A 27,673-nucleotide genomic window follows, 5' to 3' on the forward strand; every position below is an offset into this window, starting at 1 on the left:
AAAGAGGGAACTTGCTCATTATTGGCTAGCTTGAACGTGTGACCGATTGAGTGCTCGTGTGGTAGCCAAGGCTAGAGAAGTAAAAGGATGCGTTCGAGCAGATCACTTTGTCAAGTCCTTGACCATCGTTGGTTGCCGCCTTCAAAGTATATTGCGTTGAGCAAATGCATGAACTTGACAAAAATCAGGTGATCAAAGTTCGTAAATTTTGACTGCAGTCGACTGTAAGTTTCTGCAGTTGCTCTTCACCAACTTCATCCTGCAGCCATCACCTGCATTGTGCATGGCTGATCCACCCCAGAAAAAAACATGTTTTAAAGCTCATTTCCAGCAATTCTCCATATTTTCACATGGCTTAGGCCCTTGACCAGGGCTGAATAAAAAAAAAAGTTGGAATACACACTCAATATTCGACGACTTTGTTTGAAGTACCTTTGAGATTATTTGGGCATGACATGTAGAGTAAGCTAACTGGGGAACATTGAATAAATTTTTGATGGGATAGAAAATGCTAATATTATTGGTTGGTGGCAGTTGCTAAGTGTATTATGGATTTCAGTCTCTCCTTGTCCATAGCAAACAAACTTGTAAACATGTAATTCATTTGGGCCATAGAAAATCCTGCCAAAAGTTAACTCTCCAAGAGGGTTGGCCACCCCTGATCTATGTTTCCCAAATACCGGGGGTTTGAATATGTTCATGTGACGTTCTACAAATTACTCCACATTCGAGAAAACTGTAATGAATATATATATATATATATAACATTACATTGGTTGCAATAATTTTGTATAATCATTTAAATTGAAAAAGTCAACGTTTTGAATCTAGCGTTGTTTTGTGTATCAGTTCATAAATCATGTGCCATGGAATCGGTACACCAACTATTTTGCAATCTATATGGCACAGCTCTCAATTAAATGTTTTGGTCCTTAAATTAAACTAGTAGACTATTTTCTTTATCACAATTTTCTTTAGCCAATTTTGGTCTTTAATGCAGGGCTGACAGACAGGTCCCTTACTTTCTCCCCCTTCCACTTGCCTCTTTTTTTTGCGGTAATGCTGCAATTAGTTGGTTGTAATTTTGATAGAGCAGACGTTTCCATATATTTTTGTTAGCTGCATGTGTGACATAACTCCACTAGTCCTATTTATAATATAATTTAAAAAGATTATACTTTTAGAATGTTTTATTGTTGTGTAAAATATATATTTTTTAAATATTTTATTATATTTGAGTTCAAACATAATATTTAATCTCTTTATTTCGGGTGATGAATACCGAGTATGTCCACTTCATCATTAGACTATATTATTGGTAAACTACACAGAAATTTTAAAGTTTTAATTTTTAGTGCTCCAATACGTAATATAGTGCATCATTTGGTTGTAATCCAGAGAGGTTAGAAAAATTATCTAGATCATCTATGAGGCTGTGGAGGGATCCAAATTGTGGCTTTAAAATAAAACGTGAATCATCAGCGTACAATGACACCTTTGTTTTTAAGCCCTGGATTTCTAGGCCCTTGATATTATTGTTGGATCTTATTTTAATAGCTAACATTTTATGGCCTTAATAAATAGATATACCGATAGTAGACAACTTTGTTTTAATCCTCTTGACAGTTTAATACTTTCTGAGAAGTAGCCATTATTTACAATTTTACATCTAGGGTTACTACAGTGGGGCAAAAAAGTATTTAGTCAGCCACCAATTGTGCAAGTTCTCCCACTTAAAAAGATGAGAGAGGCCTGTAATTCTCATCATAGGTACACTTCAACTATGACAGACAAAATGAGAAAAAAAAACATCCAGAAAATCACATTGTAGGATTTTTAATTAATTTATTTGCAAATTATGATGGAAAATAAGTATTTTCCATCATAGGCAGTCTGAAAATAAGTATTTTCCATAGGCAGGCAGTCTGTCAATTAGTCAAACAATCAATCAACCAGTCAGCCAGTCAGTCCCACTCCTACCATCTCCTCATATTAGGTACAGTATGTAACATGTTATTTCAGATTATTAAGAGAAACTTTAAAGCCTGAAAATCTCTATATCTGCGTTTAAAATGGCACCATATTCCCTAATATACTGTCCTACCAAGCAAAAAGGCAGTAACAGCTCATAGCGTGAACTGATAAAAGTGTATTTTATTTACCTTGGTTTCACGGTAACTTTATGCAGTTACTGCTAACATGACCCCACTTTTCTCCAAAACACAATACAATAGAGGCAGGATACTTGTTCACATGATTAAGCATGTATTTAATGTAGCAAAAATGACTAACTAATTTTTGACCAAATGAGCTGTTACTGCCTTTTTGCTTGGTAGGGCAGTATAGTGCACTATGTAGGGAATAGGATGCCATTTTGGATGCAGCCTATACTTTCAATGTAACAAAGAAGTGTGAGATGTAAGGCATGTAATAGTAAAGCTGTTTCTGATCTTTGCAGATGAGAATTTCCACATTGGCAACATCTTCCCCAAGTATATTCCAAAAGGTATTTTTAGCCCCTCTTGCATGTGTGTTGCATTTGTGACCGAGTTGAGTAGCTTTAAACTCACTCAAGTTGAAGTACCCCCACCTACACCATTGTATTGCTATCTTTTCAGTGGTGCAGCTGGCTAAGGGGTTTCAAGGGGACGGTCACGTGTGTTTGCAAGATCAAGTACCAGTGCGGACTCGTGAATGAGGAAGCTAAACTGTTGAGCGACAGCGTGACACAGTTAACACATTAGAATAATTTATTATATTTTGTGAAATATTAACTTATTATTAATGAGGATAGTAACTGTGTTTGTGTTTGCCTGTTTGTGTGTGCAGGCAGTGGAGACTCGTTCACGGCGGTGACCAAAACTCAGGAGAACATCACTGTGACTCTGCAGCTGAGGGCTTCATTCTATTCTATTCTATTACAGTGCCTTGCGAAAGTATTCGGCCCCCTTGAACTTTGCGACCTTTTGCCACATTTCAGGCTTCAAACATAAAGATATAAAACTGTATTTTTTTGTGAAGAATCAACAACAAGTGGGACACAATCATGAAGTGGAACGACATTTATTGGATATTTCAAACTTTTTTAACAAATCAAAAACTGAAAAATTGGGCGTGCAAAATTATTCAGCCCCCTTAAGTTAATACTTTGTAGCGCCACCTTTTGCTGCGATTACAGCTGTAAGTCGCTTGGGGTATGTCTCTATCAGTTTTGCACATCGAGAGACTGAAATTTTTTCCCATTCCTCCTTGCAAAACAGCTCGAGCTCAGTGAGGTTGGATGGAGAGCATTTGTGAACAGCAGTTTTCAATTCTTTCCACAGATTCTCGATTGGATTCAGGTCTGGACTTTGACTTGGCCATTCTAACACCTGGATATGTTTATTTTTGAACCATTCCATTGTAGATTTTGCTTTATGTTTTGGATCATTGTCTTGTTGGAAGACAAATCTCCGTCCCAGTCTCAGGTCTTTTGCAGACTCCATCAGGTTTTCTTCCAGAATGGTCCTGTATTTGGCTCCATCCATCTTCCCATCAATTTTAACCATCTTCCCTGTCCCTGCTGAAGAAAAGCAGGCCCAAACCATGATGCTGCCACCACCATGTTTGAGAGTGGGGATGGTGTGTTCAGGGTGATGAGCTGTGTTGCTTTTACGCCAAACATAACGTTTTGCATTGTTGCCAAAAAGTTCAATTTTGGTTTCATCTGACCAGAGCACCTTCTTCCACATGTTTGGTGTGTCTCCCAGGTGGCTTGTGGCAAACTTTAAACAACACTTTTTATGGATATCTTTAAGAAATGGCTTTCTTCTTGCCACTCTTCCATAAAGGCCAGATTTGTGCAATATACGACTGATTGTTGTCCTATGGACAGAGTCTCCCACCTCAGCTGTAGATCTCTGCAGTTCATCCAGAGTGATCATGGGCCTCTTGGCTGCATCTCTGATCAGTCTTCTCCTTGTATGAGCTGAAAGTTTAGAGGGACGGCCAGGTCTTGGTAGATTTGCAGTGGTCTGATACTCCTTCCATTTCAATATTATCGCTTGCACAGTGCTCCTTGGGATGTTTAAAGCTTGGGAAATATTTTTGTATCCAAATCCGGCTTTAAACTTCTTCACAACAGTATCTCGGACCTGCCTGGTGTGTTCCTTGTTCTTCATGATGCTCTCTGCGCTTTTAACGGACCTCTGAGACTATCACAGTGCAGGTGCATTTATACGGAGACTTGATTACACACAGGTGGATTGTATTTATCATCATTAGTCATTTAGGTCAACATTGGATCATTCAGAGATCCTCACTGAACTTCTGGAGAGAGTTTGCTGCACTGAAAGTAAAGGGGCTGAATAATTTTGCACACCCAATTTTTCAGTTTTTGATTTGTTAAAAAAGTTTGAAATATCCAATAAATGTCGTTCCACTTCATGATTGTGTCCCACTTGTTGTTGATTCTTCACAAAAAAATACAGTTTTATATCTTTATGTTTGAAGCCTGAAATGTGGCAAAAAAAAGTTCAAGGGGGCTGAATATTTTCGCAAGGCACTGTATATTACTGTCTTTTTGCTAGCTAGGGCCATCTACTTTAAGTGTAGCCTGTCTTCCCAGTAGCCTACAAGGTGTGTGAACTGCTGACTGCTATTAACTTGCAGATGATTGTTTACACATCAACCACGATTAAGGGGCAGGGCAATTTTCAGCTGTTGTTGTCTTCGTAATATATGGCTCTATTGGAGGGGGAGTGGTTTCAGTGCCTTAGACCGCAGCGCCACTCGGGAGGCTGTTTCAGATTATTTTGTGCCCAATAGAAATTAATGGTATATAATATATTGTGTCACTTTTGGAGTCACTTTTATTGTAAATAAAAAATATTATATGTTTCTACTGATAATCCTGAATGAATTGTGAATAATGATGAGTGAGAAAGTTGGACGCATAAATATCATACCCCCAAGACATGCTAACCTCTCACTATTATAATAACAGTGGAGGTTTGCATTTTTGGGGGGGGGTATGATATTTGTGCGTCTAACTTTCTCACTCATCATTATTCACAATTCATTCAGGATTATCCATAATCATGGTAGCATCCACATTCATGTAGAAGTGTTTAGAAACATATTATATTCTTATTTACAATAAGTGACTAAAAAAATACCACAAAAGGGTCATATTAGATTGTGTAGAAATGCTAAGTCAAGAAACAAATACTAAATTGCGAAAAGAAAATCTGTCATATCTGTTGTTTGGTCATGGAAGCAGTTGTGGACCTGAGCAGCCCAATGGAAACTCACGTTGTCCCAAATTAGAACATACATTTGCTGCTCAGGATCGCCTGGCCCTCTCTGCTCTGGCTGAAAAAGATTGTCATGTAAGGTGTTCAGGAAATTAAGGAGATGGGCAGTGTTGTATGGTCCAAGGGTGGCATGGCAGTGGAGGACCCCATCGTGGCTCATAACTGCGCATATGGTGACATTTCCCCCACGCTGGCCAGGTACATCATTGATGGTGCATTGACCAATGATGTTCCTTCCTCTCCTCCTTGTCTTTGCTAAGTTGAATCCAGCCTCATCTATGAATATGAGTTCCTGAGGGATAGGACTTGCATCCAACTTCATGATTCTCTGAAATAACTGTAAATACTGTAATTGCTATATAGTTAGGTTCACTGGCAACATCAAATGTAGTACTACTACATTGCTTACTTGCACATATTCTTACCATTTATCTTTCACTCTTTGGGAACTCCATTCAAATGGCACTCTGTAGATTTGCTTCATCCGGAGTTGGTGTTTCTTAACGATGCTGGCTATGGATGATAAGCTCGCTCTGATGTTATGGCAGAGTTTTCAATAATCTGTTGTTGGATTTCCCACAGTCTTATGGCATTATTTTCAACTACCATTTGCACAATGGAAGCCTCCTGTTCATCTGTAAATAGACACTTTCTACCACCACGTACATGGTGGACGTCTTTCAGTTCTACAAAAACTAAATAGCATGCAGTAGAGTAAACACTACAGTAATAAAGTATACAAAATAAACATGTTACAAAGTAGTATAGCTCCCAATTTCATACATAAAGTAATACTTAAAACATTTACTTTTTTTCGCCTTACTGTATGTATTGGAATCTACAGTTTTACTGTGCTTTATGTTGTACTACTGTAAAGTAGTAAAAGTAGTAGATAGGTCCAATGTCTGCAGTACATAATGTGGCAGACGGCAGGGAGAGGTGAGGGGAGTGGTTATTGAGGGGAGATAACTTGCAGTCCGCTGGCTCCACCCCTGAGCCTTATATGGACTTCCTGACCCGACGAGGCGAGGCTGTGGATCGTTAAGCCAGGGAATGCTTGAAGTTAAAGGAGGAAGCAGCCTGCACAAAGGGGCAGAGTAAGGCGAAAGCAATGTGTGTTATGAAGAGTGGAATAAATAATAATATATGTGAGATTACCTGTTGTGACCTTGACTGTTGGATTACCCCCCAACCAGATTGGCGGAGGACCTGAGTTTTAGGATTACCCCTGGAGGAAGGAACGGACAATAAGAAAGGCTTGTGGACTGTGAAGTAATTGGTGAATTCTCCCTTTTTCCCCATGTGTACAAAAATCCCTAATAAACCACCCATTTGCTTTCTAGTTGTGCTACTGCATGTTTTGTTATTGAACTTGGAGTTGTGGAAACCCCACACCCTTGAGCCTTCTACAATACATATTTTGATTTTGGAATGTCCAGATGATGGGTGCTACGGTGAAGCGGCTCAGATTGGGCAGCACTCTCTGCCCAGCCTCTCAAGGTCAAACCATGGTTGACCACATGGTCCACCATAGTTGCCCAAATTTCATCAGAGATTACTCTCCTTGTTCTACCTCTCTCTGCCAAGTTTGCTTCCATTGTTCTCCAAACACAAGAGTATTCACATGTGGCCTTTTGATCCATACCAAAGGTCTGATTGCAAAGTGAACATTTCTGCCATTAGTGTTTGCACATGTGTAGAGAGAAAGCGATCAATTGGTAATTGAGCTTAGCTTGTTGAACAGTGTTGCTTTTCATCTAAACACAACATATTTTAGTTGTGAAGGTTGTGCCAAAGATAATTGTTTTTTTTGCCAAATGTTTGTTATAGAATTGCCATCTGAGTGAAAAGCAAAACGTGCCAGTAGTATTGCAGATCTGGGTCATTGTGCCTCATGAGCCAGTTTTAGTGTGTAAACAATTGGGAAAAACGGTAAGAGACTTGTCACGAAGCGACTCCTGCGTTGTCTTGGCTGTGTGCTTAGGGTCGATGTCCTGTTGGAATGTGAACCTTTGCCCCAGTCGGAGGTACTGAGCGCTCTGGAGCAGGTTTTCATCAAGGATCTCACTACTTTACTTCGTTAATCTTTTCCTCGATCCTGACTAGTCTCCCAGTCCCTGCCACTGGAAAAACATCTCCACAGCATGATGCTGCCACCACCATGCTTCGCCGTAGGGATGGTGCCAGGTTTTCTCCAGATGTGACTTTGGAATTCAGGCAAAAAGAGTTCAATCTTTGTTTCATCAGAACAGAGAATCTTGTTTCTCATGGTCTGAGAGTCTTTAGGTGCCTTTTGGCAAACTCCAAGCGGGCTGTCATGTGCCTTTTACTGAGAAGTGGCTTCCTTCTGGCCACTCTACCATAAAGGCCTGATTGGTGGAGTGCTGCAGAGAAGGTTGTCCTTCTGGAAGGTTCTCCCATCTCCACATAGGAACTCTGGAGCTTTTCAGAGTGACCACCTGGTTCTTGGTCACCTCCCTGACCAAGACCCTTCTCCCCTGATTGCTGTTTGGCCAGGCGGTCAGCTCTAGGAAGAGTCTTGGAGGTTCCAAACTTCTTCCATTTAAAAATGAAGGAGGCCACTGGGACCTTTAATGCTGCAGGCATTTTTTGGTACCCTTCCCCAGATCTGTGCATCGACACAATCTTGTCTCAGAGCTCTACAGACAATTTCTTCAAACTCATGGCTTGATTTTTTGCTCTGACATGCACTGTCAACTGTAAAACCTTATATAGACATGTGTATGCCTTTCCAAATCGTGTCCAATCAATTGAATTCACCACAGGTGGACTCCAATCAAGTTGTAGCAACATTTCAAGGATGATCAATGGAAACAGGATGCACCTGAGCTCAATTTCGAATTTCAAAGCAAAGGGTCTGAATACTTATGTAAATAAGGTATTTCTGTTTTTTATTTTTTTAAACATTTGCAAAACTTTCTAGAAACCTGTTTTCACTTTGTCATTATGGGATATTGTCTGTAGATTGCTGAGTTGTTTTATTTGATTTCATCAATTATACAATAAGGCTGTAACATAACAAAATGTGGAAAAAGTCACAGGGTCTGAATACTTTCTGAAGGCACTGTACATTGTGTGCCATTCTTTTGGAATGCACCTGCTCAACGAGGTGTCCATGGCCTTGATGTGAAACCAACTAAACAGGTGGTTTATTTTGAGACTGAATCACCCTTGTTGGCTGGTCTCCCAGACTCTCTGTGGGCTAAAGATAAGTTTGACATTGGGCAAATGAGGAGGGTGGAACCGCTTACGTCACACCTGAGAGCACACAGAAACGGCCGAGCCCAGTATCCTCTGAGTTAGGAGACATTGCGGGGGAATTACCCCTGTTCATGCTTTATTGGTAGAAAGCGATATTGTGCCTTGTCCAGCCACTCCCTGTAACAGACACTCCTTCCCGTCCGGAAATCCTCGAGTGATTGCCGTTTTATTTAAGATCTTAGACCAGTTCAAACCTCTTATGGCTGCATCCCTTGTTCTCAATTTCCGCCTGAAGACGTACCTTAATCTAACTGCCTGTAGCTCAGCCCCAGAGGCAAGGATATGCATATTCTTTGTATCATTTGAATGGAAACATTCTGAAGTTTGTGGAAATGTTAATTGAATGTAGGATAATATAACACAGTAGATCTGGTGGAAGAAAAGAGAAAGAAAGAGCATAAGTTTTCTGTTTTTTATTGTTGTAGTATCATCTTTCACATGTACTAGAATAGCCACACAGTCAGATAGGATGCTGGAAATAATTTTGATGGATAACACACAAGGGCAACTGTAGGTGTGCAAAGTTTCAGACTGATAACTTCAGGAATGGGTGAGCTACGTGACATTTAGCATGAAGTCACCCAGGTGTCCCACACAAGTTGCCCAAATGTACCCAAGTGGCCGAATTGGTGAAATGAGCTATAACTATATACAATAGTGCAAATAACTATATACAACATGTCAAAAAGCAATTCTAACAACAACTCACAAAAAAAGTTAGAAAACAATTATTTTTTTAAAACAGTACACCCTTTGGAAGTCCTCTACACAATATTTTGCTGCCTGTGCCATGTCCCATAGCAGTCTCTTTCTGATGTAAAGCAGAGGCAAACTGAACAAGTGGTGCAGTTCATGCGACACAGAACACAACGACGCCTCCATGCTGTGCCCTTTTGGCCCTGAGGCACAGTCATGCCTGCAGTAATGAACTGTGGCATATGAACACCACTGGAGGCAGGAGTAGAGGGGGCAGAGGTAGAGCGGGCAGAGGTAGAGCGGGCAGCTTGGCACTGGGGGCTCCCAGTCGGAGTCGCTATCACTGTGAAAGAAAACATTAAAAAAATATTTGTATTGTATGAGCCTTTTATCATCACATAAAATAAACAGATATGTATTGTATAGAGCAGAGGGAACCGTCACTAAGGTGAAGTGCTGTTCCATTCAACTCTGGCCATTGTTGTGGGCCTGCCCTCCCCTGAACAGCACCCAATGGCTATTTCATATGGAAATGGAGAGGAGTAGCAGGCGCAGTGGCCATGTGTGTGTTTGCTGTTCTACTCCATTCCATTTGAATAAAAAAATTGAAAATATATATATCTGACATACAGGGCCTTGCGAAAGTATTCGGCCCCCTTGAACTTTGCGACCTTTTGCCACATTTCAGGCTTCAAACATAAAGATATAAAACTGTATTTTTTTGTGAAGAATCAACAACAAGTGGGACACAATCATGAAGTGGAACGACATTTATTGGATATTTCAAACTTTTTTAACAAATCAAAAACTGAAAAATTGGGCGTGCAAAATTATTCAGCCCCTTTACTTTCAGTGCAGCAAACTCTCTCCAGAAGTTCAGTGAGGATCTCTGAATGATCCAATGTTGACCTAAATGACTAATGATGATAAATACAATCCACCTGTGTGTAATCAAGTCTCCGTATAAATGCACCTGCACTGTGATAGTCTCAGAGGTCCGTTAAAAGCGCAGAGAGCATCATGAAGAACAAGGAACACACCAGGCAGGTCCGAGATACTGTTGTGAAGAAGTTTAAAGCCGGATTTGGATACAAAAATATTTCCCAAGCTTTAAACATCCCAAGGAGCACTGTGCAAGCGATAATATTGAAATGGAAGGAGTATCAGACCACTGCAATCTACCAAGACCTGGCCGTCCCTCTAAACTTTCAGCTCATACAAGGAGAAGACTGATCAGAGATGCAGCCAAGAGGTCCATGATCACTCTGGATGAACTGCAGAGATCTACAGCTGAGGTGGGAGACTCTGTCCATAGGACAACAATCAGTCGTATATTGCACAAATCTGGCCTTTATGGAAGAGTGGCAAGAAGAAAGCCATTTCTTAAAGATATCCATAAAAAGTGTTGTTTAAAGTTTGCCACAAGCCACCTGGGAGACACACCAAACATGTGGAAGAAGGTGCTCTGGTCAGATGAAACCAAAATTGAACTTTTTGGCAACAATGCAAAACGTTATGTTTGGCGTAAAAGCAACACAGCTGAACACACCATCCCCACTGTCAAACATGGTGGTGGCAGCATCATGGTTTGGGCCTGCTTTTCTTCAGCAGGGACAGGGAAGATGGTTAAAATTGATGGGAAGATGGATGGAGCCAAATACAGGACCATTCTGGAAGAAAACCTGATGGAGTCTGCAAAAGACCTGAGACTGGGACGGAGATTTGTCTTCCAGCAAGACAATGATCCAAAACATAAAGCAAAATCTACAATGGAATGGTTCAAAAATAAACATATCCAGGTGTTAGAATGGCCAAGTCAAAGTCCAGACCTGAATCCAATCGAGAATCTGTGGAAAGAACTGAAAACTGCTGTTCACAAATGCTCTCCATCCAACCTCACTGAGCTCGAGCTGTTTTGCAAGGAGGAATGTGAAAACATTTCAGTCTCTCGATGTGCAAAACTGATAGAGACATACCCCAAGCGACTTACAGCTTTAATCGCAGCAAAAGGTGGCGCTACAAAGTATTAACTTAAGGGGGCTAAATAATTTTGCACGCCCAATTTTTCAGTTTTTGATTTGTTAAAAAAGTTTGAAATATCCAATAAATGTCGTTCCACTTCATGATTGTGTCCCACTTGTTGTTGATTCTTCACAAAAAAAATACAGTTTTATATCTTTATGTTTGAAGCCTGAAATGTGGCAAAAGGTCGCAAAGTTCAATGGGGCCGAATACTTTCGCAAGGCACTGTATATATATATATATATATATATATATATATATATATATATACATGTATACACACACACACACACACACACACATACACACACACACACACACACACAAACAAACCACACATTTCATTGCAAATTGCAAAATATATATATATATATATATATATTTTGGGGGGGAAGAAAGAAAAAAAATATATACATATTTATATTTCATAAAACGGCATTAGCACTTACCCGTCCAGAAGTCTGTCCTGTCCTTGCAGAAACAGCTCCTCAGTTCCTGCTTGAATCATAACACTCAAAGATTCCTCAAACAAAAAAATCTGTCTCACTTTCACTTTTTCACTTTAGACTTTGACTTCGCTTTTCCTGATTTATTCACCATGATGTCTTCAATGAAATCATTGAAAATACAACTTTACTAAATACTGCTGCGTGTAACAAGCGTCACAGCAACTCCTCTGATAGTCAAGGCGAGAATGGAGTTCCTTACGCGTGCATTTACAAACAAGGAATGGTGGTCCAACCCAAAACCATTACATACTGGCGTTTACCTCAGCTCATTGGCTATCTACCCAGCTAGATTTCAAGAAGATCAGTGGTCATTGGGCAGAAATACAGTCAATCAATGAAGCTTCGCTAAAATTATTGTTGCGCAAGGTCTCGTTGTCTACAAATCAGTTCACTTCGGTCAATACTCCCCGCAAAAAAAAACAATGATTTTGGCTGTGTTGCAAACATCCAGAGGAATGCACTGAAACCAACCATGACTAGATAAACGATTGTTTACCGTGTGTAATTACGTCGAATGCTCCGTAAAAAAATGTATAGAGATGGAATTCACGGCACAAACGGGTTACAAAATGTTTCAATTTAGGGTATAAAAATTGATTTTATCAAAGAAAACGGCACTTCATTTGATCACTGGGACCCTCAGGAAGAGAAATAAGAGCAAGATATCAGAATGTAATTCATAATTTTACCTTCAGATGTGAATGTGTAAAAACTGTCATGGCGAAAAATGTTTTTGTTGTTGATTGCTCTTCTCAAACAAAAGCATGGTATTTGTTCTCTGTAATAGCTATTTTAAATCGGAAAACATAGTTTGATTACCAAGATCCTAATCTTTTGAAAGATGTAAGACACTTGCATTTTCAAGAATGTTTAATGTTACGACGTTGTATTTTTAGTTGTCACTCTGAAATTTCCCCTGATGTTGATCCCTGTACGGGGATCGCAGCCATATTAATTAATGATTCTGTTCGAGCAAGGGCACCTGTTGTGTCAAACCTTGTTACAGTACTATCTGCCGTGCCGACGTTTGGTAAATGGTTTTTAGTTGTTGATATGGCTAATGCTTTCTTTAGCATTCCCGTCGCTCCAGAATCACAGCTCTGATTTGCGTTTACATTTTTAAACAAGCGTTGGGCTTGGACCATTTTAGATTTAGAAGATTTCATACCCCCTGCTGGGAGTATTTAATACAGTATGTCGACGACCTGTTACTGTGTTCTGAAAACCAACAAGCATGCGAAGTCGACACCATAGCTCTGTCAGTGTCACTTGCTGAAAATGTCCACAAAGTTTCTAAGAACAATCTGCAGCTTGTGTCTCAATCCGTTAAGTATCTAGGACATGACATTACATCAAAAGGTAGAAAATTAGGTCGAGAACATTTGGCTGCAATTCTATCTGTACCACAGCCAGTTACAAAACAACATACAGACTTTCAAGGTATTTTCTTTAAATTTACTATTTTCTACATTGTAGAATAATAGTGACAACATCAAAACTATGAAACAACACATATGGAATCATGTAGTAACCAAAAAGGTGTTGAAAAAATCTAAATATATTTTATAGTTGAGATTCTTCAAAGTATCCACCCTTTGCCATGATGACAGATTTGCACACTCTTGGCATGAGTTGGTGTGTCCAAACCTTTGACTGTATGTTAACACTCACAGGAATGGCAGGCTATTGTAGAGCCTGGCTGCCTGACAATGCTGTACAATCACTCTTACATTATGAATTATTACTTCCATGCTTACTTGTAATTTTATATTAGGTTGAGTTTAGTCTCAAAGGGGAGGAATATGGTGGAACAAATACAAACTCTGTTATGCTCATGCACTGAATGAGATTTAAACCTGTACATGTCCACTGTCTGTTTCTCTCATGTAAGAAGAAGCCAGTGTTTTTCGTCTCTTGTTTCTGAGTAACTTAGTCATGCGGCTAAAGACAAAGGGCTGTCTGAGAGTGATCAGTTTTTGATCCATCCTGTTCTTTTTGTATGTTTCAAGCGCACAGCTGTGTGGAGATATGAAGAAAACAGGGGCTAGCTTGAGCAGCAGTGACAATTCTATCAGCAGAAAGGAGTAACACAACTGATATTATCACTTGTTTGATCGCTATGTTCCCATCATGATCTCACACACCTGCTAAACTGCCATGTAGACAAAGGTTATAAAAGCTGAGACCCAACTCTTGTTCACTGGGCTCTTAACTCTGCACCTTTTGAGTGATTGTTAACTGCTCCGGAATTGCAATTCTTATAATAAAAGGTTGTTGTTTGAAGAATCTACAGTCTATCTTCCTTTCTGGTTAGAATTTCCATAACAGTTCTTTGAAATTCTTCATCTGTGTTTGTTGAGCCATCTTGCACTCCAGGCACGCTCAAACACTCAAAGTATTTGAAAGAAAACAAATGCTGTTTTAACCCAGTTCTTACACCGGTGAAAATAATTTCAAAATACTAATAAACTGTTCAAGAGCATTCTGTTGGTATTTCTGTGATGTTTTACGTCATGTGTTGTGACAACTACATCTGGCTTTTGGCTGAATCGTCCGACAACCACTACAGCCATGTTATATAAGGTAATGCATGCATAAACCAAGCTTTAGATACCTCAGTATGTTCTTCACTTTTTCACCACCACTTTTCTTTTACAACCTACAACATGCTTCTCTGACACATTTTCCAGGGGGAACATCATTTGACAAAGAGTTTCATCTTCACATATTTTTTGTTGTTCACTGGCACTTCTAAACGCTCAATGTAATATAATAATATATGTGATTTAGCAGATGTTTTTATCCAGAGCATGAATCCATTTTCTTATTGGTGGCCCCAGCGGCAATTGAACCCACGGGCCACGATGCTAGCGTTGCAAGCACAATGCTCTACCAACTGAGCCACACAGGTCAAACAGTTTACGCCAGGTGTTCCCAAACCTTTTTGGTCCACGACCACATTTTGATATCTGAAAATTCTTGCGATTCCCCCCCATATTTGGGGCTATGGCAGTCAATTGAAAAACAGCATTTCTGATTATCTTCTCAACTCACCATCACATACTTTTAATGTGAGGCAGTCAATTGAAAATTGGTCTGACATAATGTCTCCTATCTCACCACCACTAATGATATTAGTGTACTTGATGCATGTCGTGTCGGAGCTTCTCAAAGTCATGGGGCGTGGTCGACAGTGCGCAACTCATCTCTGCTGTCACATCCAACTTAGATTGATATTTGGTTTTATTGCAAACGAGAGCACTGAATCCAGCTTCACACAGATATGAGATGGCGAAGAGTAGCCTACCATGAGTTTTATGGTGCATTCAAGACAACTGGGAACTGATAAATACAAAGTCAAATCATGATGTCAGTGATCTTTAGGTCAAAAAGTCAGAGTTCTCAAATTGGAATTCTGAGTTGGATGACCGTTCAAAACGATTTTTCCAAGTCAGAGCTCATTTCCTTCCGAGTTCCCAGTTGTTTTTAGCGTACTGAAGTCTGAGATTTCAGGGTATTCCCTTTGAGTCCCATTGGGATAATGGGATAATTTTAGCTTTTTTAAAGGACACAAATATATTCCCTTTGCTTTGCACCAGCACTCAAGGGCTGCACAGGGTACTCATCTACATCGGCTGCCTTCCTGGCAACTGCCTGGCATTTGACATCACCACCACCCTGGAGCAGTGTGCCTGCAACAAGGGCTATTGTAACTACCCCAACCCCATCATGCTTCTACTACAAAGACTGTGAAACTATGACCTTGAACAAAGCCTGTTTTGAAATGGTTACATTTTGCAAAGACAAGTTTTGACCATTAACCTAAATCTGAACTGATCTACTACCACTGTGGCCCTCTACATGTCCTCTGTTTTGTATCTGTCTGCAGTGTTCTATCTTTTCTCGAGGACATCAATCTCATCTCTTGTCCTGCTTTTCTTTACTGAAAAATAAAATGTATACATGAATGAATCGCTGCCCATGGCTTGATATAATACCGTCTCTATTTGTTACACTACAGCTAGGTGGAGGAGCTTACTTGAAAGATCACATCTGCCTCTACACTCAAGAGGTGCTGCTGAACTACAACAGCCTCAACTACAGGTGACGGAGTTGCACTGGAAAACACACAGGAGGACCCAAATGTATACTTTTAGTATATTAGAACAAGGTTGGTGTGATATATGCTACCAATAGAGATGCATATTTGTTGGACTCCCCCTGGTTTCTCTGTCTATCCCAGAGGACACTGGTTTGGATGTTTGAAGACATGGACAAATGTCAATGTCACTGAGGAAGGATTTGTGGTCATGCATGGCACTACAAACAAGATTTGGTAACACTCCATATAATCAGTATACTCTTCCCAGTCTTTCACTCTCGTCTGTGTAATGCTGTGAATTCCTGACTGTACTAAGGTGCATCTTTAGTCTTGGCATAGTTTCTACCCTGGTCCTGTTTGAGCTGTATAGCCTGAACTCATGTGGTCTTTGTCAATATCAAACCTTGAGTTGGCTATACAGCACTAACAGGCTACATACTGATCACTGGCTGGTGTGGTGCAGTTGGATGTGTCAGGGGAAACGCTCCGTGTCAACATGGCGGCACAGATCCTGGAAGCACCAGACTTACTTTGTCAAAGTCTCAAACAAGTAAGGGTCAAGTGTTACATGTGTATAGGTTCTACTTTCTCAGAAAGTGTGCACTCAAAATCTGATTGTATGTTAATTGGACATGGCCTTACATTCTTTAGGGGTATGAATTAGAGTACATACTGTGACTATGCATTGTGGTTTATACTCCACATGCATGGATTCCCGTTGGACCACACCAGAGGCCTGTTCTACGTGCTGGTAAGTCTGGTCACTGGGTTGTTCCAAATAGTTATATCTTTAACATCCATACAGTGTTTGCAATCCTGATTTTTCTTATTTGCATATCTTTTACAAGTTGTGTGCTCATTTTTCAAAATGGTTAAATTGATAAATTAAACAGTACCCTATTCAGTGCACAACTTGCTCTAGTCAAAAGTAGTGCACTAAATAGGGTGCCATTTGGGATGCACCCTTGGACTCAAATAGAATATAACCACAAATCATGACATATCTTCCCTTTCAGTACTGTTGTTTCCTTCCTCCAGATGACCCTGGCCACCGTAGTAGGAATCCTCTTCTGCTTCATTGTGTATACCTGCTGTGGTCCAGGATTGAAGAACCTGTTTAAGGCCTTATATCTACTAACTGAAAAGATCACAGCCCTATAGTTCACCATTCACTTTATTAAAAACAGACAGGCCGTATTAACATGGAATTTTTATTTCAGAATAGGAGCGGTTCTTTTTTCCAAGGTCTAATGTACAGAACAAATCAAATTCAACAATAAGTCAAAAAAATAATAATTCTACATCAAACAATACACTCACTGGTACAAAATCCTGTCCGCAATATTAGCACTTAAGTTAAAGGAAAACACTTGTCGGTCTCATACATTTTGTTTCTGATTCATACAGGGGACTTGTAGTGAAGATGTGAATGCAAAATACACTATGCATGGACACAGAGCATTACAGATTTGTGGGGGGGGGTCAGAGTTCTTTCTAGTTGGCATGCTGCGCAGTTGAGAAACACAGCTTCAGTGTGTAAGGGTACGGACCACCTGGAAGAAAGGGGAGGGGGAGGTTAGCCAACTGGAAAGCTTGTGTCAGTCTGGAATAATACATTAACTAGTCTGGGGTGGATTCCCAAAAACAAAGAATCTTTAGCATTAAGATCATAGTTCCTACATTTACACTTGAGCCAAAATCTGCAGCGTTTACCATGAATTTGATCTCTGCGAACATAGTCGGTAGGGTAGTACCGTGGCTTTGAATGAATCCTGGCCTTAAGGTGATCTCAGCGCTGAAGATGATCATGTTTTTGGGAAAGTCACTCCTGAAGGACAGACTAGTGTATTTGCTCACCGTTGGTATCATTAGCGGTGGTGTTGTTATCGCAGTCGGAGTACTTACTGGGGTTCTTCATCTGGTAGTGGTTCATCATGGCCAGAGCCTCCATGGAATCGTTTATAGACTCCCACTCCAGCAGCCCGGATGAGCTCCTCTCACCTGTCGCGCCACCCGAGGCGAGACACACATTCTAATTTATTGACACTGCAACACCTGACCCATGGGAATTCACTCGAATTTAAAGACCAGATATTCATGCAAATAAAGTTCATATCACTCACTCTTTCCAGTGAAGAGTTTGATGCTGGATGGGTTCTTCACACCAAGTTCCTCACAGACCTGAAAGGATCAGCCCCCCACACACAAACCAGGTAAGTAAACTTGTAACATTCAAATCTCCAAGAAAACCAACAACCCAATCCAAAGCTCACAGCCCCCGAATCCTCTCCAGTTGTCTTACCCCATTGAAGACCTCCACGGAGATGTCGGGCTGCCCGTTGAAGAAGTGCAAGACATTGCTGGGATGCTGGATGCGGTTCTTTGCCGCCTGCTCCGGGGAGGTGAAGCGGTTGTTGCGGGAGCCGTGGAAGTCCTTAAAGCTGCTGGAGCCGTCCTCCAGTTCATAGGACTGACCAGGCATGATGGCCTGCTGCTTGGACACACTGTGGACGGTGGATGGACAACACTAGTATGAGTGTACATTAACACCACAAACCTGTGAGGCGTCTGTTACTAGTCAGTTTCTTTGGATGTCAATGTGCATGCAGAGTTTGAAAGCAGCACTGACCAGACGTTGAGCTTCTGTCCAAACAGGAAGTTGTTGTTGAGGTGGCTGATGGCACGGTCCACAGCGTAGCAGTCGCCCATCTCCACCATGGCTGCCCCCGGCTTACTCTTCATGAACTTCACCTGAGGACGAAGGGGGACAGGGTTCAGAAACACTATCCTACTACCCACCTCCAGCATGGCCACAGAACAGATTTTTCACCAGTCTATACCCCCAACAAGAACAGTCTATAACCTCTGCCTCAATAATACACTGCTCCCCTGTCTGGACTCACCCGCTCCACATTGCCGTAGAGACAGAAGACGTTGAAGACCTTGTCGGCATTGATCTTCGCGGGCTCCAGGCCGTACACCATGACAACAGGGGAGTCAGCGTGGGCGGTGTAGTCACCGGGGGGAGGTGGGCCATGTCCGTACCCAGGTCCCCCGTAGCTTCCACCACGTCCGCGGCCACGCCCTCCCATCGGAGGCCCCATGCGGCGCCCGCCCTCATAGTGAGGAGGAGGGGGCCCGTAGCCACTTTCATCATGGTAGCCGTGATAAGCACCAGTCGGCCCGCCTTGTGAGAGGAATGGATAGACAGAGTGGTGGTTACTGGGCAAACCGATTAAAATAGTCACTGGAGTCCTTCTAGACATCCCAACTCCTATACTTACCATACTCTGGAGGGTGGTCTCCTAGTAGAGCTGGCGGCCTCGCACGCTTGTTGGGGTTGGCATTGGGATCTGAGAGCAAGAAATAGCAATAAAGTTAGCCACTGAATGCTGATTTGACAGTGTATCAAAAGAGGCACAGCTACAAGCTATGGGGCAGTGTTGTGATTAACATGCACGAGAAGCTGGGTTAAAATATTTACTGTCTTAAAACCATACGTTACAAGCTTATGCAGGCCCTCATACCATTTGTTACCATAACTAAAACAAAATGTAACATACTGGAGATTTGTATGAGGATTTAACAGCAGCATAGCGAATGGAACAGAGTCACACTAATGTATTCCATTATTGCTCAATCATTATCATACGAACTCACACACACCTTGTGAATTGTTCCAATTGCCTTCAGCGTCAGCATCTGTGCAGGTACATACACATGTCAAAACCAAAACAAATCATGTACAAACTTGAATATTTGTTTATAGTTTAACCAAAAGCAAGAATATCAAATTAACATTTAATCAGTAACATGTTGCAAAACATAAAATGACATCTAGGAAAAACTAGAACCACCTGACAAATAAACTAATTCAAACATTAACGGGCTACATGTATTAAGATTTGTTTTATTTTTTTATAAATCAGAACAATTCTATTAAAATGTACAGTCATTACATTGGTTAAAAGGAGCAGCCCTTTTCCCCAGTTAGTAGTAATGTGATATAGCACTAATAATACATTGAATATCACTTAGTAGCTAAGCTTAATGTTTATTTGATTCTAGCAGGACTTGAGTTTCATAGCCTGACAAATGCATAGCACCCCACCCATGGACAACAGTCTGAAAAGCATTTGACAAAAACATGGCCTAGAATTGTATACGTGTGAGTGAATATATTACATTGGCTAGCTATAATATGGAGCAACAACCACAGAGACATTTCCTCAAATGTCCAGTGAATTGTGATTTTAGAAACTACTTTAACTTATACATCTAACAGTGGTCTGCATCAAAATATGAGACTAGAAATTCAATTCCTTCTTCCCCTTTTCATAGAAGTTGCTGTGAGACAACACATTTCTAAAGCAATAATACAGAGGATAGCCTACTGAGCACTAGCAGCAATCTCAGTGAGGAGATTCCAGAACTAATTTGATAAGTCAACGATTTACAAATGGGGTTGACAAAGTCAATCACAACAAGCAGACATTTACATTTCAATCATTCTCTATCACCTGGTCAGTCACGTCTCTTTACATGTACTTACAGCACCAGACACGGAGAACACAGGATGCAGAAGGCTGGTCAGTGAGGATCCCACCCACCAAACCTGTGACTCCAGCTTCAACTCACTGTTTCCACATTTCCCCACCAGAGAAAGAGTATACACCAATCTTCCACGCTTCGCTCCAAGTTGGTTGCTTTGTTTTTAAGTGTTGCCATTTGAGGCACATTTCCAGCTTACCGTGCTTTGACCGCAAAGCCAGAGGACATTTGCACCGTTTGAGGCGTGTCTTGTCGTCAGACACAGAGCCAAACCTGCATCACACGGGAGGCGTTAAGAGGCATCACTACAGGCCAGTTCAGAAAGGGAAAAAACAACGTAGTAGAATCAACACAAGAACAGCACAGAGAGAAGAGGGGGAGGGTACAAGGGAAAAAAACAGAGCACCCAAGTCCATCAATGCAGAGAGAAGTTTGGGAAATGCTGAGGTTTCTATCAGTTTGCCTCTGTGCTTGTATGCTTGGCGGGTGTTTGATGCTTGTGTCTTCGTGGTCCCAGTTTGGGTTTGTGCAGTGCGTCTTCTCATGTAAGGGGCCGCACAGTGTGCTGCTTGTTTTTTTTGTACAATGGATGTGGTCCCCCCAATGGCGAAGTGAGGCATCTAGTGCTTGGCAGTAAAATCATCTGGAATGGCATTGTCTGCATGGTGGTGTGTTGTCATGGCGATTCAACTTGGTGTGTTGTTGCCATGAGTATTCAGCTCGGTGGTGTTTTGTTCAGCACAAGAGGGGAGAGTGATATCAAAAGGAAGCCCACGCCCAAGTCAAGAGACGGGACGGCATAGGGGTAGTTTGAGAAAAAGTGTTCCCGCTGCCTCTGTATATTGTCTCAGTATGTAGTGTCATCTGTTCCCTTCTCGGGCTGTTAAGTGTGTTTTGAAAACTCCTCTGTTGCTCGCTTAGTGGTTGGTGTCTGACAGTCGGATCCCGAGGGCTGGGAGGAGTGGCCTTATCGGCCACACACCAGACTCCTGCCCCCATCAAACAAAATGTGTTGTGTCAATAGGTGAGATCTTCAGCGTTCTGGAGATGGGATATGCTGTACTTGTAAGAGGAGGATGGATGGATATCAATCTATCAGATCAGTCTGTGGTGGTGGATAATGCTGGGTGTCTGCTCACAGACTCTTGGGAGTCTCAGGCCCTCACCATGATCAAAACAGGACGGCTATTTTCCCCAAACCAAAAGTGGGATAAAAAGAGGAACATGGTTTTCCTTGCAGAAGTGGAGAGAGTAGTGGTGGAAATTTGGATTAGGAAGAAAATCAGGTTGTGTGAATTCCAGTGTCTGCTGCCCCCATTGTGTCCGATGTTAACCGAGGAACTGGTTGGTTTGGAATGCCTGTGGGTGGGTGCTGTTGTAGCTGATGTGTCTTAAGCTACAGCATGTGTCTGCTTAGGGCTTTAGGTGAGTCTGTATGACTGTGCACAGTGAGGACACGAGGAGCAGCGCCGGTCGCACTTAACACCTGCACATTAACAGGGGCTGTCTAAACACTGCCGGTATTTTTTCTCTCTTACACCTCCTGAGTGTCAAATGTCTGAAATGAAGATGTGGCCATGGTGTGGATGAAACTACTAAGACCAAAACGCATCGTGGCTAAAATATGAGAATCTGATAGTCAAATGGACTAACACCTTAAATAGAAATGTGTTCCCTTTTGCATAAAGGGATCAGGGCATACAGCTAGAAGCAAGGCAAATGGCATACTGCAATTTCACTGTGTCCCATTGGATGGCAAATACTATCTGCTGTAAGAGGTTGAACTAAGAGAGCAATGTTAGATTAATGTATCTACCAAGCTTCATACATTACTGGAACACCATGATTTTATTTTGGCACTCATGGCAGCACACCATTACAAATGGAGAGAAGGCCACAAGAAACCCTGCCTAGATTCAAAACTGCCATCCACAAATAGTCCGAATGAACAACTGATTGACAGGTCGTAAACTGGACTTCTTGAAAGTTCCAGGACTACCATGGATTCCTTTAACACTTGCCTCTGCAATGTTACCATAGAGATTCCTAATGAAATAAACATTTTAATTAAAGGCCACCCCAAAGGCAGGGAAAGCTGGTCCATGCGAGCTACAGGGTCAGAGGTTGCTAACACACACTGTCTGGAACAAAAACCTACTGACACTTTAGCCTCAAGGAACAGATTTTAATGCCAAACCTGACTTTAGCCATGATTGGTCAAACTAAAAAAAGAACCATAAGTGTTATTTTTCAACAACAAAAAAAATCTCCAATATGGTTTTGAGATTAATGGGTGCAGGGGCATTCCAAGCAAGACACCTAGGGTGTAACACGGTGCTTGGGTGCAGACAGGAGCTTGACGTGAGGGAGTGAGGTGTGACACACACTGCGGGGAATGTGAACCTGTGTGACGAGAACCTAGGTGCTTCAATTGTGACATAACGAGGCATTCATCAGTTTAGCCAAGAATGCATGCAGTGGTCTGAGATGCAGACGATTCACAGTGCAGGAGCATGTGCTGCAAAATGGCTACCCCTCGAGGTCACTCCTTGTGCCCTTACTGTCTGTCATGTTGTGAGAGAGCGTGATGCGTCACAGAAGTAGTGCCTCACCCGCATCACTGCTCATCATGGCCAAAGTCACCATGGAGCAGGGCGTTCAAAGGCACTACGCCCGGAGGCCTGGGACCCTACCCATCCCACAATGCCATAAGAGCAGGAGGGGAAGAGAGAAGGGGATGGGGAGGGATGCGGGGCTGTGTTTATTTTACCGTGGCCACTCGGGTTGGGGTTTGTGTAGTCCCAGGTGTCCTGGTCATTTTTGAACACGTTGAGGCGGGTTGGCTGTAAAGAGAGACATTTGAGCATTTGATTATTTTGCCCATTGCAGTGTTCCTTCAGTGAAATTACCTTAGTGTTTAGATGGACAATTGACGATAAGAATGTAACCACTCACCTTGGCATACTCAATCTTCAGTGTGCAGCAGCCAGAGTAGATGTCTGCCCCATTTAGAGAGGCTTTCGCCCTCTGGGCACTTTGTACAGCATCAAATGTATGGGAAGTCAAGGAAACTATGGGTAATAAATGCATACTATGCCTCCTTTCCACATTATGTTTCTCTTGTAATTCAAAGCTCTATTTACAAAACAATGAGCACTTGATACACAATTAGATCTATGTCAAGCACAAATATTTACTAGCCACCACTTGCAAATGACAACAGTCAGTGGTGCTGACAGGAGCTTTAACTGTGGCGTGAAGTAATGTCGTGTGGCATGCACAGTGGAGAATGTGAACCTGTGTGTGGTGACGAGATCCCCGGCACGATACGACATTTTCAACAATATAAGATTTTGAGCAAAGGATATTCCACCATGGCCTGAACGCCATTCTTCCTGAAGATGACAATCCTTTGGACGGGCCCACAGTTGTTACAGACTGTGTACAGCACATCCTGCAGAGCAAAGAGACAAATGGTATGACTAACAACCCAATGCAGGGAGCCAAACAATTGTGCCTTGTCATGGCAACGAAACAGCTGCCTTGCATAATAGTGGGTGTGTTACCGAGGTGATGGGGTAGATAGGGTTCATGATGGTGAGCAGCAGCACGTTATTGACGCTGCGCGAGTCGTCTGGGTCTCCGGGCCGGGAGATCTTCTGGCTGGTGGAGTAGTTGATGAAGGCGGGGTGCCCGGCAATGTAGACCTGGTTCTCGGCTGCATAGGTCACAGCATTGCAGGATCCATTCATGTCCTCGTACTCCACCAGGGCCTGGCGCTTCTTGGGCATCATGACCACATAACTGTGAAGAGAATGGAAGATGGAATAATTTGGTTTCTATGCACTGCATGATAAACATACAGGAACAAAATACTTCACCAATGAATTTGGAATGGTGCAAAATAAAAATTTGGTCAAAGAAAAGGATAATTACCTTATGGTCCCAAACTCCTGCAGGGCTTCCACTAGATCTGCCTCCATGATGCCATCGACAAGGCCCCTGATGTGGACCACTGGGGAAGGGAGTGTTTTATGGGGGTCATCATAGCCCTCCTTACAAACAAGACCAAAAAGTTGATTAGAGAAAACCAGTACAGATTACCAATGCAATAAAGACATCCCCAGGGTGTATGTTACCAATTAAAACCAACCTGTATTGATGACAGAGCGACACAGGAACCACCCAAGAGTACAACACAAATCCAAGCTAGCTAAAGTAAACAATGATGGGGTTGGCAAGCAAAGTGTGTACTAAATAGAACACCAAATCATAAACACAATTTAAAGGGTGGTGGGCTTTGTATAAAGTGCCTGATCTTCTTGAAAAGCCAATCCCGTGTATAAGGGAGTAGGATGGATGTCAGCCTGGGGATTGTTAGCTGGCTAACTAACTTAAAGTTAGGTAGAAAATACTCGGAAACAAGTGCACAAAACGGGGTGGGTATAATTTGTGGAACGTTCCAACAGGAATCTGTCCCAAAAACGTTGTAAATAAAGTTACCAACAAGCAATGCATATAAAGTTGTATATCGGCAGAATAAGATACCAGGTAAGGAGTGGGCAATTTTGTTGAGTTTTTCCACTCACAACGTTTATTCAACAAACAACGCATACAAAATTGCACGATCAATTCACCTTGCTAACTCGCTGCCGAATAGGCATAACTCACTACGTAGCTTATGCTTCATGTTTGTCCATAGGTTACCAGTGAGGACAGACATTTTTCGGAATAAACGTGGTGAGTGAAAAACTTTGAAAAAGCACACTCCCTACCCGGTATCTTATTCGGCCGCTTTACAACTTTGTCTGCGTTGTTTGTTGGCAACCTTGTTATTTACGAAGTTTTTGGAACAGATTCCTGTTGGAACGTTCCACAAATTATACCCACCCCACAAAATGAATTAAATTGTCACCAAGTATTCCCGCTTGGATATGGTGACTAAACTAACCTCCATCATACAACGCTAACTAACGTTCGGAACCTAGTTAGCTAACACCTACTATCCTCATTAGCCGTACATCTTCGACGATACAATTACGCAAGATAGCAATGTTGGCTACGTTAAATACCGTTTACAAAACTGGAGAAATACATAGCTAACTAGTTTAGCTAGAAAAAAAATACCGGTTGTGCGGCTAGCTAGTTACCTTCAGCTAACGTTAGCTAGTTCCGTCTGGCTCAGGCTAGCTAGTGTTCAGCATTCATGTTGTTGCACACTCGAAGTTCCAAAATGCTGGGGGTAGGAAATGTTTTACTGATGCATGCACTTTTCATCCCCAACGAAGTCGCCAGTCAATACTTACCGTCGTCATCCCGTCTTCGGTTTTCTGTCTTTTCGTTGCTCTGCCACCCTCGTTGTAATAGCGACCTGCTGCAGCAGCCATGTTGTCTTCTTCTTCTAGAATATTATGGCAAACATTATAAGTGTGTGCCGCCACCTACTGTACTGGAGTGTTTTGTCACCGGGAGTACACTACACGATATTGCCCCGATTTTTAAGATCGGAGACAAAATCACCATGTTGTTGCCTACTCGGGACGGGCGGCCGTCACCGACGCTCGTTAAATGTGAGCGGGTCAAAGACGCAATCAGAGGGCTTCCGATCTCTGATTGTGAGCAGGCGCAGATTCCCCGTAGTTTCAAACATGTTTGATTTTATCGGACAAAAATCTGCAAGGATCTTGTGGAGTGAGATGTACAACGACAAGTTTTGAAAACGGCGATCAGAAAAAGTCAAAGAGAGCTTGCCAGAGAAGAGGCCAGTGCAGCGGTCTAAGGCACTCAGTGCATGAGGCATCACTACAGTCCCTGGTTCGAATCCAGCCTGTATCATATCCGGCCGTGATTGGGAGTTCCATAGGGCGGCGCACAATTAACTCAGCATCGTCCCGGTTTGGTAGGGGTAGGCCGTCATTGTAAATAAGAATTTGTTCTTAACTGACTTGCATAGTTAAATAAAAAATAAAATAACCAACGCATCAAATCGTTACAGCTCTGAAGTGCACAAGCAATGTTATTCAATTCAAAATGTTGACTATACATTTCAACTCTGTGTGGCAAGCGTAAATGTCTGACTGAAAACGTTAATGAGGCTGCTTTGATCCACAGCTCGTTGTAGCTACGTTAAATCGTATCACATCATTGTTTTAGCGAGACAACGTGCAATCGACAATCCTCACGACCAAGCGAAGAACGTTGTAGTGTGTCATCCCCGTCTGTGCCACATCTTTTAGTGTTGGCAAGACAACAAAAAAATACAGGAAATACGGTCGTTTAATGTGAGAGGCTCAGTGACTTTAGGATTTTGATGGTCATGTTGTGTACACCCGGTTTAAATGTTTTAAGAACCAAACACTAGAGAAACTAAACCCTAATATCTAATCGTGTACTACTTGTATTGCACCGACTCAGATGACTGATGATTGTCTAAAATAAATGGATAATAAGATAATAGTTTGAACTGTATTGTTAGATTTCAGTGCAGCCTTTGAAGTTATTGATCATAATTTGTTATTGAAAAAACTCACTTGTTATGAATTTACATAGCCTGCCATCACATGGTTGGAGAGTTGAGGGTTGAAGAGAATTTGACTTGTTCTCTTCTTGTCTTTTTAATAAACATTTGTTTGTTGAAAATGCATAACCACTTGTATAATCTATTTGCATACACTTCAAACAGACATACATACCCCACCAGACACACCACTATGGGTTTCTTCACTGTACCCAAACCAAAAACAGATTTAATGCATCACTCAGTTATGTATAGAGCCATGCATTGTGGAATGATTTGCCACCAGAGGTTACTCAGGCAAAAAGCAAGCTTTAAAAAATACATTATATCACATCATCTCTTTCTAAAGATCTAATTGAACTGTATATAAGAATATGAATATGTATGAATAGTGTGTAAATAGTATTTTTGTTGTCTCTTGTCTTTCCAATATATAACTCTTATATTGTTGATTTTTTTAAATGGTAAATGGTATATATATATATTTGAACCATAAACACACATATTTGAATGTAGAAACCCTACCCATAGGCTGTTCATACAAAACAACTGTTTATCAGCCATTTTCATCTTTGAGAAGAACATACAGTAAGACTTTGCCACGGATCATTTAAATCCCTACTCTTTCTGGGGTCCAGAAAAATTAAGGCAGATATATACAATTTTATAAACATTACAATACATTTTTACAACATATTTC

General features: G+C 41.5%; 1 protein-coding gene and 1 long non-coding RNA gene across 5 annotated transcripts; both read right to left on the minus strand.

Moving 5' to 3' along the window:
• Window positions 1-8,974: 8,974 nt before the first annotated feature.
• Window positions 8,975-12,018, minus strand: LOC149979190 (uncharacterized). Its single transcript, XR_016484801.1, has 2 exons — window positions 11,744-12,018; window positions 8,975-9,615 (listed from the first exon to the last, which is right to left on the minus strand). It is a non-coding gene; the product is annotated as an uncharacterized LOC149979190 (long non-coding RNA).
• A 5,084-nt stretch (window positions 12,019-17,102) lies between these two features.
• Window positions 17,103-26,682, minus strand: LOC110537649 (heterogeneous nuclear ribonucleoprotein L). 4 transcript variants are annotated; one of them, XM_090192552.1, is made up of 14 exons: window positions 25,763-26,682; window positions 24,393-24,511; window positions 24,023-24,260; window positions 23,823-23,910; window positions 23,412-23,506; window positions 23,227-23,299; window positions 19,572-19,607; window positions 19,190-19,258; window positions 18,809-19,092; window positions 18,535-18,656; window positions 18,208-18,409; window positions 18,029-18,086; window positions 17,811-17,906; window positions 17,103-17,458 (listed from the first exon to the last, which is right to left on the minus strand). In XM_090192552.1, exons 1-14 carry the CDS (start codon window positions 25,841-25,843, stop codon window positions 17,400-17,402), a joined length of 1,620 nt encoding a protein of 539 aa, XP_090048678.1. In that variant the 5' UTR covers window positions 25,844-26,682; the 3' UTR covers window positions 17,103-17,399. The 4 variants fall into 4 exon arrangements, with proteins under 4 accessions (XP_090048678.1, XP_090048676.1, XP_090048677.1 ...); XM_090192550.1 differs by having other exon boundaries at window positions 17,763-17,906; XM_090192551.1 differs by having other exon boundaries at window positions 17,811-17,915; window positions 18,026-18,086.
• Window positions 26,683-27,673: the final 991 nt, after the last annotated feature.

Source organism: Oncorhynchus mykiss, chromosome 12, assembly GCF_057628025.1.
Source record: "Oncorhynchus mykiss isolate SJ-2025 chromosome 12, ASM5762802v1, whole genome shotgun sequence".
NCBI classification, from domain to species: domain Eukaryota; kingdom Metazoa; phylum Chordata; class Actinopteri; order Salmoniformes; family Salmonidae; genus Oncorhynchus; species Oncorhynchus mykiss.